This window comes from Cetorhinus maximus, chromosome 11 (assembly GCF_964194155.1).
Source record: "Cetorhinus maximus chromosome 11, sCetMax3.hap1.1, whole genome shotgun sequence".
Lineage (NCBI taxonomy): Eukaryota > Metazoa > Chordata > Chondrichthyes > Lamniformes > Cetorhinidae > Cetorhinus > Cetorhinus maximus.
The window spans coordinates 93,417,013-93,431,621 of NC_135889.1; the positions used below are offsets into that span (position 1 = coordinate 93,417,013).

General features: G+C 39.3%; 1 protein-coding gene across 1 annotated transcript in view; it reads left to right on the top strand.

Moving 5' to 3' along the window:
- The window catches only part of thsd7ba (thrombospondin, type I, domain containing 7Ba), a 976,108-nt gene extending 964,510 nt beyond the window's left edge, over positions 1-11,598 (top strand). The window contains exons 27-28 of the mRNA XM_078552479.1: positions 8,329-8,416; positions 10,171-11,598. Coding sequence (XP_078408605.1) covers positions 8,329-8,416; positions 10,171-10,252 — 170 coding nt within the window. The 3' untranslated portion in view covers positions 10,253-11,598. The remainder of the gene's footprint in view (positions 1-8,328; positions 8,417-10,170) is intronic.
- The last annotated feature ends 3,011 nt before the right edge of the window (positions 11,599-14,609 follow it).

A 14,609-nucleotide genomic window follows, 5' to 3' on the forward strand; every position in this document is an offset into this window, starting at 1 on the left:
AAGGCCCTGGACCTAGGCTTCATTTTTGGACTTTTTTAAGACTGAAGTGCAGGCTACCTCTTTTGTAATCACCATCTTTTTTTGAGTCTATGTGTGTCTGTAAAAGTGTGTAAGTAGGTGCGGTTGCAAATGTACTTCATGTGTTGAATAATAAAAGTGCATCCTTTATTTTAAAACTTATGAGTAAACCTGTTATTTTTCTGTTCCTGAGAGTTACAGCACTCATGGGTTAAAACTTTTTCTTTTAAAATACACCTGCCTTCAGTCAATCAAGAGGTGGATAAAAGTGGAACCATCCTACCATCTCTTCCCTGCCTGTAATATCTGCAGAATAGCACTGAAATGATGCATTCCAGTTGCAACCTGCCCAGGAAAATGGTCTGTGAAGTTACATTCATCAGCATTCATTTAACCTTTAACCCTAAAAATGACTGAACTAGTTTTCTCCCAAAAAATGTTGCAAAAAAAAAAAATTGGTTCAGAAAGGCACAATCAATACGCAAAATTGGATATTTCAAAATCCAATAGGCATATTCTATGACAAAGCTCTGGGCCCGGATTTTACGGCCCTGCCCCGGCGTATCGTCCCCTGGTGGATGCGGTGAACCATTCAAATCTCCATTCAGTTCAGGGGGACCGTAACATCCCGGAGGGCGGGAAGGACCGTAAAATCCTGCCCCTGGAGTTCAATGTTCTCAGTTCTGATTGTTAGTCACAAATCAATTGTATCTTCCAAGTGCAGGAGAGTCATCAATTTATTGGTGGTGTGCAAATGGTTAGAAATCAAGTCCATAGTCTTTGAAGTGATATAAATTGTTAGTATTTAGAGCACTCTAGATCTAAATGAATCAATAGATAAAAACTGCAAGCTGAATCTATTAACCATGGTGCTAAATATATCTCTGTTGATATATTTCATGCTAGAAATATTTGTATAAGGTATTTTGGTGTCTGTGATGTGTATTTTTTTACTGATATGTGTAAATTCACTGGAGTTAATCTCACGAAATATAGATATTGTACTATTGTCCATTGAAGTTGCTGACAGTAGGCATTTTTCTTTCGGACATCTAATGGGTTCTTTATTAAAACCATAATGTCTAAACTTCTAAATCTTGAGTATAACTTCTTGAAGAGATTGTGGGGAAATAAAGTACTCATGTCCAGAATTCAGTAACATCAATTTTTCATTGTAATTTACCCAAGGAAACAACCTTGGCTACATTTGAGCTTAATCTGAACAAGTTCTTTTCTGGAATAAGGGGTTGCTGCCTTCACCATGTCCGTTTATAAAATATATGCATTTAAATTTTTCAGCAAGATGATTCATATCACTTCTTATTAAGGCTTTGGAAGGAGTATCAGGAAGGAAACATCAAGATCTTATGTGCATTTCTATACACTTTATACAGAAAGATTGTTGTCTAATACTTTTTTAAAATGTTTAAAAATATTTCTGCAACATATTGTAAATTTTCAAATACTGACGAGTCACTTTGTTGGTAATGAGGGAAAGCAACTTGTAATTATTGTTTTTTTGGCTTTTCTCATGTTTGTTAATATCATGGGCAGCATTTTCCCCCCGTCGGGGGGATTGTGCGGGTGCAGGCATGGGTGGGCGGGTTCCTGATCGTGCCCCCAGTCAGTGGCGCACCGCCATTTTATGTGGGCAAGCCAATTAAGGCCCGCCCAGCATGATGCCCGCCCGGAAGCGCTGAGCGCTCCCTGTGCGGGCGGAGGGGGTTCCCTGAACCAGGAGTGCGCTCTTTCACACAGATCTCCCTGAGGCAAAGTGCTGCCTCAGGGAGCTTGGCTCAAGTTTGAAAACTTTATTAAAGGGAGAAAAAAATATTCTTGACATGTCCCCTCATGTGACACTGTCACATGAGGAGGGACATGTCAATGACTTTTATTCAAAATTTTATATACATTTTAAATCCCGCCCGTGGATGAGGTTTCATGTTTTTTCTGAAGGCCGCCTGGGCTTTTCGCCTGCCCGCCAACCTTAAGGTCCATTAATTGGGTTAATTACTTTTTAAAGACCTTAAGTGGTCGTTGACAGTTCGGCTGAACTGAAAATCTAATTGCTGCGGGGTGACGTCAGGACGCACGCCCGACATCACCCCGTGTCATTTTATGCGTCGGTTAGCGGGCTCCGCCCCACACGCCGACCGGAAAATGCTGCCCAATGTGATGTTCAATTTCTCCCTCCTTGAATAATATAATTTCATCACAGCATTGCCATGTTGGCACTGATAAAGCCACATGGAAGAGCAAAATGATACAGTCCTACCACATTCTTATTTTCAAGGGGATTTATTTTTACAGGGAATATAAATTTTGAACTATTACTTGCAAAAGGTCAAATGAAGGAGCATCACTCCTGGTGTTTAAGAAGGAATTTGGAGAAATAAATGTATCATTTGTAAAACCTGAAAGAAAAGCCATACTCAAAGGATGTGGTGGAGTAACATATGTCATTGGCTAAATGCTGGAATCCTTTATTAAGGAAGTACTGGCATTTAGAACATAATAGTACAATCAAGCAGAGTCAATATGAAAGGGCAATCTTATTTGATAAATTTATTAGAGTTCTACTACATGTAAATGTACTTCACAGTACACCCAGATGTAACAAGTAGGGTGACTAAAGAGAGACCAGTAAATGGACTGTATTTGGATTTCCAAAAGGCATTTAATAAAATGCCACATAAAAGCTCCTGGTGTTGGGGGTAACATATTAGCATGGGTAGAGGATTGGGTAACTAACAGGAAACAGAGGCCTAAATTTTCAGCTCGGCAGGTGGGCGTGAGATTGGCGGGCCCAGGATCGACCAGGGAAACAGACTGCCGACTGTGATCAGCCCCCGACCGTGATTTCACGCTGGCTGGAAAATTAACGGTCAGCTAGCATGAAACGCGCGCTGAAAAGCTCAACGCTGCTGGGGTGGGGGCAGGAAGAGGCCGGGCGATGACGCCAATGCGGGCGCGGGCCAACACTGACAGAGAGCTCCCTGAAGGCAGAGAGCTGCCTCAGGGAGCTGAAGACCTGAAACAGTAAAAATAAAAGTTTCAAAAGCTGAAAAAAGTGCCCATGCATCATAATCAGTCACCTGAAAATTTAGCTTATGAAAATGCTGTCCACAGAAATTTATTTAGATTTTATTTCGTCAAGGAAATCTCATCCCACCCGTGGATGAGGTTTGTTGAAAAATACAAAGGCTGCCTGGCCAATCCACCAACTGTAAGGTTTCACGGGCTATATAAAATGACAGACAAGTGCGCCGTTAATGGACTTAATTACCCTCTTAATTGTCAGCGGGCACGCTTCCGACTTTTGTGCATGCCTGCTAACCGAAATATTGCACAAGCACGGAATGATGTTGGGATGCTCGCACAATTTCACGTCCGATCGGGTTGGGCGCGCGCCTGTCCAATCAGCATAAAATTCATCCCAGAGAATTGGGATACATGGATCATTTTCAGGTTAGCAAACTGTAACTAGTTTGGGTGGCACAGGGATCAATACTGGGGCCTCAACTATTAATGATCTATATTAATTACTTGGATGAAGGAACTGGGTGTATTGTGAAGTACATTTACATGTATGGTGTGAGTGTATGTAGGCTATATTACAAAAACTAATGCATGTGGCTACAACAGTGTCAATGTGACGACTCCTGTAGCTAGTCATCGATTCCTATTGGAAAACACCCTACTGCAAGGCCCCTTCCAACTCTGCGCTTGGCTTTGAATCTAATCAAGAGTGATGGGATGAAAGTCTGTTGCTGTAGAGCCATTGATAAAATAAATTGGGCAGGGGCAGCACAGTTGTTAGTCGATTTAAATCTAGCATAGAAAACTATCCATAATTTGACAAAAATAAAATTAAGTTAGCAATCTCACTCAAAGAAGCCACAAAGATGGATGGGCTGCAAAAAATATTTATATTGGTGCAGTTCGGGAGTGTAGTTCCCTGAATTGAGTTAAATTGCTTTGTTAGACTGGGGGAGAGCGAACTTTTTTCTATGTTCAGACCAAACTATATTGAATGTAAAAGTGCTTGAAGTGCTGTTACCACACACAAAAATTGCTACAGTAAAAATATGCCTTGCCTCAGTAAACATAAATTTTCACTGACATCCACCATTAAAGAGAACAACAGATGCGACAGTTAGTGGAAAGCAGGTGGTAATGTGTAGACATGGGGAGGTTGGAAAAGGTTGCTGTATTGCTCTGAAGGCACTGTGTGCAATTGAGAATGTGACAGAGGTTGGTCCACCAATCCAACTGATGGGGCAGGATTTTCCTGTCGGTGAGCGGGGCCTGCTTGCCGACGCGTAAATTGACGCATGGTGACGCCGGGCGGAACTCCCGATGTCACCGCGCCCCATTTAAATTTTCCGGTTGGTGGGGGCGCAGCAAAATCAGTTGTGTGCCCGCCGACCTGTCAATGGCCAATTGAGGCCATTGACAGACTAATTAAACTAATTAGTGGACCTGCCCGTCCAACCTTAAGGTTGGTGGGCAAGCCAGGAGCCCCGGCAGGAATTAGAAAAAGCATGAAACCTCATCCACGGGCGGGATGAGGTTTCATGTAGGTTTTTAAAAATTTTAATAAAGTTTTTGTAAAAATTATGGACATGTCCCAACTCATGTGACAGTGTCACATGAGGGGACATGTTAGGGAAATTTTATTATTCTATTTTTTAGCTTTTTTACATTTAGAGCCGATCTCCCTGAGGCTGCACTTAATCTCAGGGAGATGAGTGCTCTTTTTCATGCACATGCACGAAAAAGCGCACTCTCGATTTTGGGATTTACCCCCCGCCCGCATAGCAAACGCACAGCACTTCTGTGCGGACGTCACGCTGGGCGGGCCTTAATTGGCCCGCCCACGTAAAATGGCACCGCGCCCCCGATTGGGGTCGCTGATCGGAAGCGCACCCCCCCTTCAACTTCGCCCCCGACGGGGAGAAAATCCTGCCCATGGAGTAGAAAGACACCCTGTGAAATGTTAATATTATATTACAATATTCTCCCAGAGAATCACACGTCCAAATTTTATAACTATTTTCTTGTTACTTTAATGTATTATCATTCTCCTGGCCAGTATTTTTCAATCACATGTTTTTATTAGAGTTAGTAGGTTGACATCCAGTGTACATCCAGGGATGTCTCCTTCATTTTAAATGAATTATTAAATTATATACATAAACATACATATCAGAATTTGTAATTTACAACAACAATCCAATATGAGCATACACAATTCTTAATTCTAATTAATATGTGATTGTTTGCCATGCAACATCTTTTGCTCACTACCGAAATTTTACATCACTGATCAGTTTTTTTCAGTCACTTTATACCCTTGAACTTCAGCTGAACAGCTTACAGAATGTAGATATTCCTATATGCATTCAAAACACAGAAAGGAACAGAAGAAGTGCAGCAGGCTCACTGTTCTGATTCATATTGCATTATCTAGATTATGTTGCTTACAGGTAACATTATTTGCTCTATTGCTTTCCTTTTGTGGAGGTGGTACTTTGTTTTATTACAGATCGGAGATCCTTTGCAGTGAGATGATTCAAATAGAGCTTCCATGGGCTGGTCTTTTATAAATACTTTGCATAATAGGTTGTGCAGCCTTTAAATCATTTATAATCCATAATGTTAACAGAATTTACTAAAAATTGTAAAAAAAATGAATGAGTCATGTTCACTCATAATTTCCTCTAATTAGGCAGTATTTTCTATAACTAAATTTTATATGAAGCTTGTTGCATCAATCCCCTCGTAAGATCTGAAGTGGACTAGATTTAGAGAATATGAAGGAAAAGTTATGGAGAGTTCAGCAATAGAACTACTAAATGTTCTACCGAGTGCTAGTTGAGGAGGCTTAATGCGGGTAAGTCAAATGAAAGTATGTGGAGAAATAATATTCAATGTTTGCAGTAGTGTGTTGAGCAGGTATATAATTTTACGTTCACCTAAGTTGGGATTTATTTGAATTTGTTGTTCTTGACTGGTGTTTAATTGTACTTCAAGGATCTAAAATGATTCAAAACATGATCAATTTAGGTAAAATAAGACAGAAGCCAGATGCTGTACTCATGTAAGGAGTGGGATGCATGTGATGGGGACAGAGGCACGGGGGTGCGGGTGGGGAGTGTTAGGGGGTGGGGGTGGGTTTGTTGGCAGCAGAGTGGGTTACTGAATGTGTTCAGCCAACATCCAGAAATGTGCAGAAACAATAAGAATAGGGCTTCACCAGTGTCTAATTATGTCTAGTTGTTTTTTTTTGGAGTCAATAAAATGGAAAGTGTAACCACAGGTCAGTGTACAATTTAATGCCAGTATTATTGTATGCATTGGCTAGTAGAACATAGATATCAATCCAAGTGAAGTTGACTCCGAGCAGTTTATGGTATGGTTGTTAATCAAACAATAATGTAGCTATAAATGATTATATCACTGAAGTTTTGATGGTTGGAAATCCCTTGGTCACATTGCATTATTGCTGTTGGTGCGGCACAATCTTTCACAAATACATAGCACAGTGCTGCTGATTCCAATAGAAACTTGAGTGAGGCCAGGTGAAAAGGGTAATCTTATTCTAGTGTGTTGCAGTATAACAGGATGGTGTGCAGTCAGTTTTACAGACAGCCTGCTTTGCCACCTTTGCTATTTAAATAACTGAAATGAGTTGGCTAACTATCAGCTCGTTTGAATGATTAGGATTTCACTGGCAGATGGAGGCAAATGCTTTGTTTATGCATTGAGTACACATATATAGAGAGCCCTGTTTTCTACACTCAAATGCAATGTAAGTGACCAAAGATAAAACATAAATGATTTCTTGCAAACATATTAAAATGTGAACTAGAATAACTGGAACATTATAATTACAATTCTCTCTTTTTAAAAAAAAATGTCCTTGGGATCTGCGCATTGCTGACAAGGCCACATTTATTGTCCATCCCTAGTTGTCCTGAAAAGGTTGGAGTGGGCCTTCTCCTTAAATTATTGCTGTCCTTGTAGTGATAATGTTTCCACAGTGGTGATAGATAGGGAATTCTGAGCTACTGACCCACCTACAGTGAAGGAAAGGCAATATATTCTCATCAAGATGGTGTTTGACATTGAAGGGAAGTTGAACATTGATGACACTACCACAAACTTTTTGTTCTTGTCCTTCTTGCTGGTAGCATACATTATTTATCAAAATGCTCAAGACCGACTGTTCAAAGCTGGTCTACCACCTTGAGAGGAAATACTAGTGTCTTACCAACACTCAGAAGTCATCACTTAATGTAGCAGTGTGTATTTTTCCAGTTCCTTCACCATCTTGCTTTATGTGTATGATTGTCAGTATAATGAACAGTTTTATGTTCAGGCCCTACTCTTGGAATAAATTGGATATAAACTGCTCATTTCACAAAAAAAACAACTCAGTCAGCACAGATGGAATGTTTTCATTTCACTTGTCTTGGCTACATTTAAACTCAGGGTCTCAGAGGTAAAATGTCAGCGTTCTGGCTCACAGCACCACCCATTTCACTTTCAAAATCCAAAAGTTTTTATTCCCAGAATATAAGGAATTATTTGCCCAGCAACTGTAATGGAATACCAGTCCTCAAATGGTTATCATTGAGAAGAATAGAAAATTACAGCTTTTTGGTCAAGTTACTAGTTAAAGTTATTCTTTGATTCTATTGAGCCGTGAACTTTTTTAGCTGTTCCATTTGGTACATATCTGCATTGTCTCAGGCCTTTGGGTGTGATACTTATTTAGAGAAAGCCTGAAGAACTTTTTGAATGCTACTTTCAATAAGCAAATCAGCTTTTTAAAAATTTGTTAATGGTATGTGGGTGTCACTGGCTAGGCTAGCATGTATTGCCCATCCCTAATTGCCCTTATTCAGAGGCCATTTCCAAGTCAACCACATTGCTGTGGTCTGGAGTCACATGTAGGTCAGACTAGGTAAGGACAACAGATTTCATTCCTGAAAGGGCATGAGAACCAGATGAGTTTTTGCAATAATCAGCAATGGTTTCATGGTCACCATTAGACTTTTAATTCCAAATTCTTACTGAGTTCAAATTTTGCCATCTACTATGGTGGGGTTAGAACCCAGGTCCCCAGTGCATAACCCTGTATCTCTGCAATACTACTTCAGTGACAATACCACTATGCCACTACCTCCCCCTGCTTCAAGCTGTTTTATTCTCTGTAGATTGGTACAAACACTACCTTCTTTTTAAAATGTTAATCCATTTAAACCAAATGCGTTGATGTATTTTTTACATTTTCTTTGACAGATGGTAAACCAAAGGTCTGGGTGTATGGAGTATCTGCTGCCATAGTAGTCCTCATTATCTTCATTACTGTCCTGTCGTATCTGGTCTGGTAAGCTTAGAAGACCAAGCAATTTTTATATTTAATGCTATTTTTATATCTAATGTTAAATATATATCGTCATTTTCATGACTACATCATTATATAAGTGCCTAAGGCATATTAAGTGATTGGAGTAACATTTTAACTAATTGACAACACAATTCTTTCTTGTTTCAAAGCTTATTTTTGGAAATCTTGATCAGTAATATATTCTGTAGAGCAAATGCAGTAAAAGTTCAGGCAAATAAATTGTCTCTGTGCTGTTTTGCAACAAGACAAACTAAACCTTTGTTTTAAAATGACTGTCACAGAATGAGATTGCTCATTAGATAGATCAGAATCAGTGGGACTGATAGTTTTCCTCATAAAATACAAAATAAGTTTGTTCATTAACTCCATGGGGACTTGAGTTATTTTGCATACCAAGTAGATCCACCAAACTGTTGAACAGCATCAGAGAGCATTGATAACTGCAGGACTGACAGGACTGCAACAGTTCAAGAAGGCAGCTCACCACCACCTTCTCAAGAGCAACCAGTGACGCCCACATCCCGTCAATGAATAAAGAAAAAAATCCAAATCTGCCACTGACATGCCACATATTAACTTTTAACTCTGACCTTAAAATGTAATTGTTAATTTATTATTTATACAGCATCCTTTAAAACAAAGGAACAGTTGCAGTTTACTGTACATTCAGTATAATCCCATCGTGGAACCCCTCCATTTGCATTGAAATACATTACATTCATGTGAAAATTTCTAACACAAGTGGGGATTTAAATTTTCTCTGCCCTACTGAAGCCAGGCAGTGCAGGAATTAAAATCAAAGCAGTTCACCTGTCATTATTTTCCTGGTCCGTAGCTATCCTAAAGCTGGGCAGCTAAGTTGCTTACCTGACCAAGGTAGAAGCCTCAAGAATTTATGTTAATTGGGATCCTGTTACAGAGATAGGTTCCTCAAACTATTAGTATAATCTAATGTAGGTTCCATTCAGTTGAAGCTATCCAATCCTCCAAGGTAAGTAAAGCAAAGATCTTCTTTTGTCACAGGAGGAGCAGGACTGCTCTGACAAAATTAGTTTTGAACTGCCCCTGACTCAGGCACCATTCTTCCATGTTCCTCAAAACCCTCCTGAACCCCAGACACTTGCTTTGCTGTTGGCCAATACTGCGCTGGCAAGCTGTTTCTGGATGCTTGTTTGGGGGGCACATCACTTACCAGCTCTGTTTAAATGAGGCCTAGACAATAAAATGGAACAGACCTTCCTTGGCACCTCCAGGATGCTCTCCCAGCCTGGCCTGCCAGTTGATTGTCCTGGACTTAACGTTTGGTCTATGGCCCTACGTTGTAGTATAATTCCAATACAGTGCCAAGTTTAAGAAATGACTTGTTTGGATTTTTCTTAAGCTTAACATGGAACTGATTCACTGTTGGGAGAAATTTGACACTCCTGTGATCGTACTCAAAAAAAAATGAAAATTGCTTCCTCTGAGTCCAATCTTGTGTATGTGTGCAAACTGGCTAGGCAGTTTGCAGTATAATTCAGATTGCATTGCATGATAGAGGTATTGGTCTCCATTTACTATTTGTATCATCTATCAGAAATTTAGGCAATATATAGCTACTGATTGTTTCTTTTAGTCAGGATTGATGAACTATATAGGTGGATCTGTGTTGTATTTGAGATATGTTTCTATTTACCAGCAATATTGAAGTTTGAGCAAGGTTAGTCATTATTGCCGTTATTAATCTTTTGCAGCAAGAAGCCGAAACAGCAGACACGTCCAGCTCCCCAGCAGAAGCCTCTGACTTTAGCCTATGATGGAGATATGGACATGTAATGAGTTCAGGAGAAGAAACTCTTCCATATTATTAGGATGACAAAAGCCTTAACCTTACTTCAGTGTCACAAGCATGGGCAAAGAAGACAAACCTCAAAAGCAGCTTTGAGAAATGTCTCATAAACTACTCTGTTTCTGAGGGGAGAAACAATTTTCATAAACTCCAAATGTGCTCTTATATCAAAATTTGAACGTTGAGAATTCGAACGTAACTGAAAATGGCTATTAGAATTGTATTCATTCTTTAAAATGTTAAGCAAATGAAATGAATACCAAGACTGATTAAACAGCATTTCTTGTTTAATTTTCATATTAACAAATGAGAGAAAAGATTGCATAGAATTTCCAGTACACAGGTATGAAGACAACCCAAAAGAAATCATGTTGCATTTACAATCTGCTGGCTGTAAATGCATTTCTGAAGGAAAACATTGCTTATTGCTCAACAAGTACTTTGGCCTGAAAGGAACTATTGAACATTCTATGGAATACTCTGCACTATATTAGTGCATCATGATTTCCTGCATTTAATGAACAAACAAAAATTTACTATGTACAGTATCAAGGATTTCAATATTACATAAAGCTTGGTCTTCTCAAGTGACTTCTTCTGAAAGAGAAATGTACTAGTCTTATCAGAGAAGAGATGCAAAGTGTTATGTTGTGGAGCCTTAATGAGCATTTTGTAATGAATGTTTTTCTCAAATGAGATAAGACCTAACATTTAATTAGAAATTAAAGTGCTCCTGATAGAATAGCAAGAATCCTCGGCAAGTGAAGATGTTTTTCAATAGAGAATAATAAATGGTTCACATATTTCTGGCTTCAGTTCCATTTCTAATTCTTATGAAGCATAAGACATGACCGAGTGTAAATAATGTGCTGGCTCTACACCAAATGAAATAGCTCATAGAGTGATTAAACATTTCATTCTCATATTTTCAGGATTTTCCATTAAGCCATTGTTTCCATTTCACTTGGTATATTTAAAGTGGCAAGACCCAGTACTGATTTTTATTTTCCTTCAAATGTTTTATGATAAAATAAAACAATCCCATACTGGGGGTTGGAACTTCAATGATGGTTTCAATACAGTTTGAGCTCAAAAGATAGGTTCCTTTAAATTTGGTTGATGAATTTGGCCAGCTGCCTGGAAAACAATTATTTCATTATTATGATGGTTGTGCTGTTCAAATAGCAAATATTAACATAGCTTTTACTGATCTTCATTTGTGAGCCTCAAGAGAACAGAATTAACAGCTGGTAAAGCGTGTTTGTTATTTCGGAATGTGTTCATTGCTCTAGTTGGGAACCAATTCAATGTATTTTCTTGAAAATAAACTAGAAAGCAGGTGGTTAGAAGCCAGATGCCTTGTTTCTTCTTGTTGCACATCACATCATGCATTACATTAATGAGGAGTTGAATGCATTTTCAGTGGTCAGTATGAATATTTTGAGTTCCTGATCCTTGGGATTTCAAATTCAGAGAAATGAACCTCAGAACTCAGAGAAAACCCAAAGTCAAAATTTGAAGTCTATTTTGGACCAGTGTTTGTTTTGAAGCTCCTTGTTCATTTAAGTAAATCCGTTCTTAGGAAGTTTTTAGCGAGTAAAATCACTCTGATCTAGAAAACAAGAGCAAAAGAAAAATAGCTGTGGGACAGTCTCAACCTACTGCCTAATTAGTATTGTCCCATGACATAAAATTACACTTCATTCTCTATTAATAGGTACTAAATTGACAATCTCACTCTGAATGACTTCAAGATTGCTTGTGCAGGAAATTAGAAAGTAGTACACTGGTCCAGTAACTGGTATCTACTAAATTTGAGGCTGGAGTAGAGAAAAGGCAGCTTCATGCCACATCCAACTTTTGCTTTACCTGACCGGTGTATCAATTGAAAGTCGTTGACCTGATTTAGGAGCTCTTCAACTTGTTTCATTCACAATAACAGTGGCAAATTTGGGAAAGACTGGTGCAGAAAATATCTATTATTTTATAGGCGTATACTGCTTTAAATCTCTGAGGAAGAAGGGGCATTGTTTAATACTTGTTCTTGAAATTATTGTATTTGCTGGGTGAGTTTCTATAAAAATGCATATCATTTTGTGAAATTAAACATTTAAAATATGAATTTAATCTAGACGCTAAATAACACTAAACATCCCATTTGACTTTTTGTTGTTTGTCTCATTTTTATTTGTTTTCCAAATTTCTCAGCAATTGTTTGACTTGTTTGGAAGCTTTTTTTTTCCCAACTGCAAACTTTAAATTGTCAAAGGTGCCAGTGACTGTTAAATGCGGGAGACTTAATTTTCATCACAGTTAATTTCCTTCCTGTATTTAACACCACCAGATCACAAATGATTCTAATTGCACACTCTGCCACATGTAAGAAAATCTTCCCTGATTGATGATCTCTGCTATTACTCAGGTGTCGCAGATTGCTAGGATGAGTGCCTAAAGTAGTTCCTAGATCTTGGAATGAGAAAGCAATGTCAGTGGGACTGGGGTTTTATAAATGGAAACACAAAGTACAACAGCAAAGATATTAGACCACGTTTTGCATTTAGGTGCAAACAAATGGTGCCAATGGTTTGTTTCACTTGCATTTTCCCACAGACTTGTGATGGGCTTTCACACTGGAAGTTCCTGCTAGCTAACCATTCAAAAAGCACAATACCCCCTAAAGGGAATCTTGGACCTGTGGGGTCAGGGCAACGCTGTATCTTCTTAATCAATCAGATTGAAGAATTATTAATAAGCACCACAGAACCTAAGCCACTATTGCTTAGAATATTTAATTCAATGTCAAACAAGGAACAGAAAGTGAAATAGATGGAAAAATAAAAATGGGGTTAAGGGAGAGAATTAAAAGGGACTGGAAAGAAAAATGTCCAACAATGCTTAAAATTTGAAGGAATAAGACTCCACACTTATTAAACTTAATTTTCATTGCCAGAAGCTTTGTAGGGCAGTAATTAAAACTTACCATGCCATTAAAAGGGTACTTACACTAGAATGGATAAGCCCTAACTTTTCATAGCAAGTTTAGTGTGTATATATCAGGAAAGTGGGGCAATGTCACACATTTTACTGGTGAGTCACTCGGAGTGATAAAGTTATTGCACAGTTTCTGGAGGAGCAGGGTATCTAAGATCATGGGCAGAATTTTGCTGTCGGCGAGCAGGGGGCGGGGCCCGCTCGCCGACACGTAAAATGACGCGGGATGACGTCGGGCGGAACCCCCAATGTCACCCCACCCCATTTAAATTTTCAGGAAGGCGGGGGCTTAGCAAAATCAGCTGCGGGCCCGCCAGCCTGTCAATGGCCAATTGAGGCCATTGAAAGGATCATTTAAACAATTAAAGGACCTGCCTGTCCAACCTCAAGGTTGGCGGGCAGGCCAGGAGTCCCGGCGGCAAATAGAGGAAACATGAAACCTCATCCAGCAGCGGGATGAGGTTTCATGCAGGGTTTTAAAAGTTTTAATAAAGTTCTTGTGTAAATTATGAACATGTTCCAACCCATGTGACATTGTCACATGAGGGGGACATGTAAGGGAATTTTTTTTTCTACTTTTAATATTTTTCAAAGTCCAGGCGATCTCCCTGAGGCTGCACTTAGCCTCAGGGATATGTGCACTCTTTTGTGCGCATGCGTGTAAGAGCGCACTCGCGCTTTTAGGGACTCCCCCCACCCCACCACCCCTGCCTGCACAGGGAGCGCATAGTGCTTCCTGCCGGACATCATGCTGGGAGGGCCTTAATTGGACCACCCAAGTAAAATGGCGGCGGGGCCCACTTTGCTGGCAGGGATCGGTTCCCTGACCGCCAGAGATTGGGTTTGGCCTGCCCGCTCGACAGGCAGAAAATGCTGCCCCATAACATTTTGATTTACACAGTTAATGGTGCATGTGCCATTAATAGAAGTTGCTGTCCAATTCACACTTCAATAAATGCAAGCAGAGTTAGCCCCGCCATTAATTTGATCACAAAATCTGACATATTCTGATAAATTTGTCACAGGCAACAGTTAAGCCTTAGCATGCTAAGACTAGTTTTGGGTATCCATTATAGAAAGGAACTCTTAAGTTAAAGATTCACTAGGATAATACCATGGATAAGAAATCATCATTCTAAGCTGAAACTTGGAGCAAAGAAAGCAGCGAGCATAGAGGTTTTACAATCATGAAATGCTTTAATAGGATAAATAAGAAAAGCTTATTTCCTCTAGTTGGGAGTCAGATTATCAATTTAAAAGTGTTACTAAGGAATGGGGAGAAGTTATGAGATATGCCTTTATGCAGTCAGTTTTTAAAGTGTGGATTGTTTTCCCATAATGAACAGTTGAGAG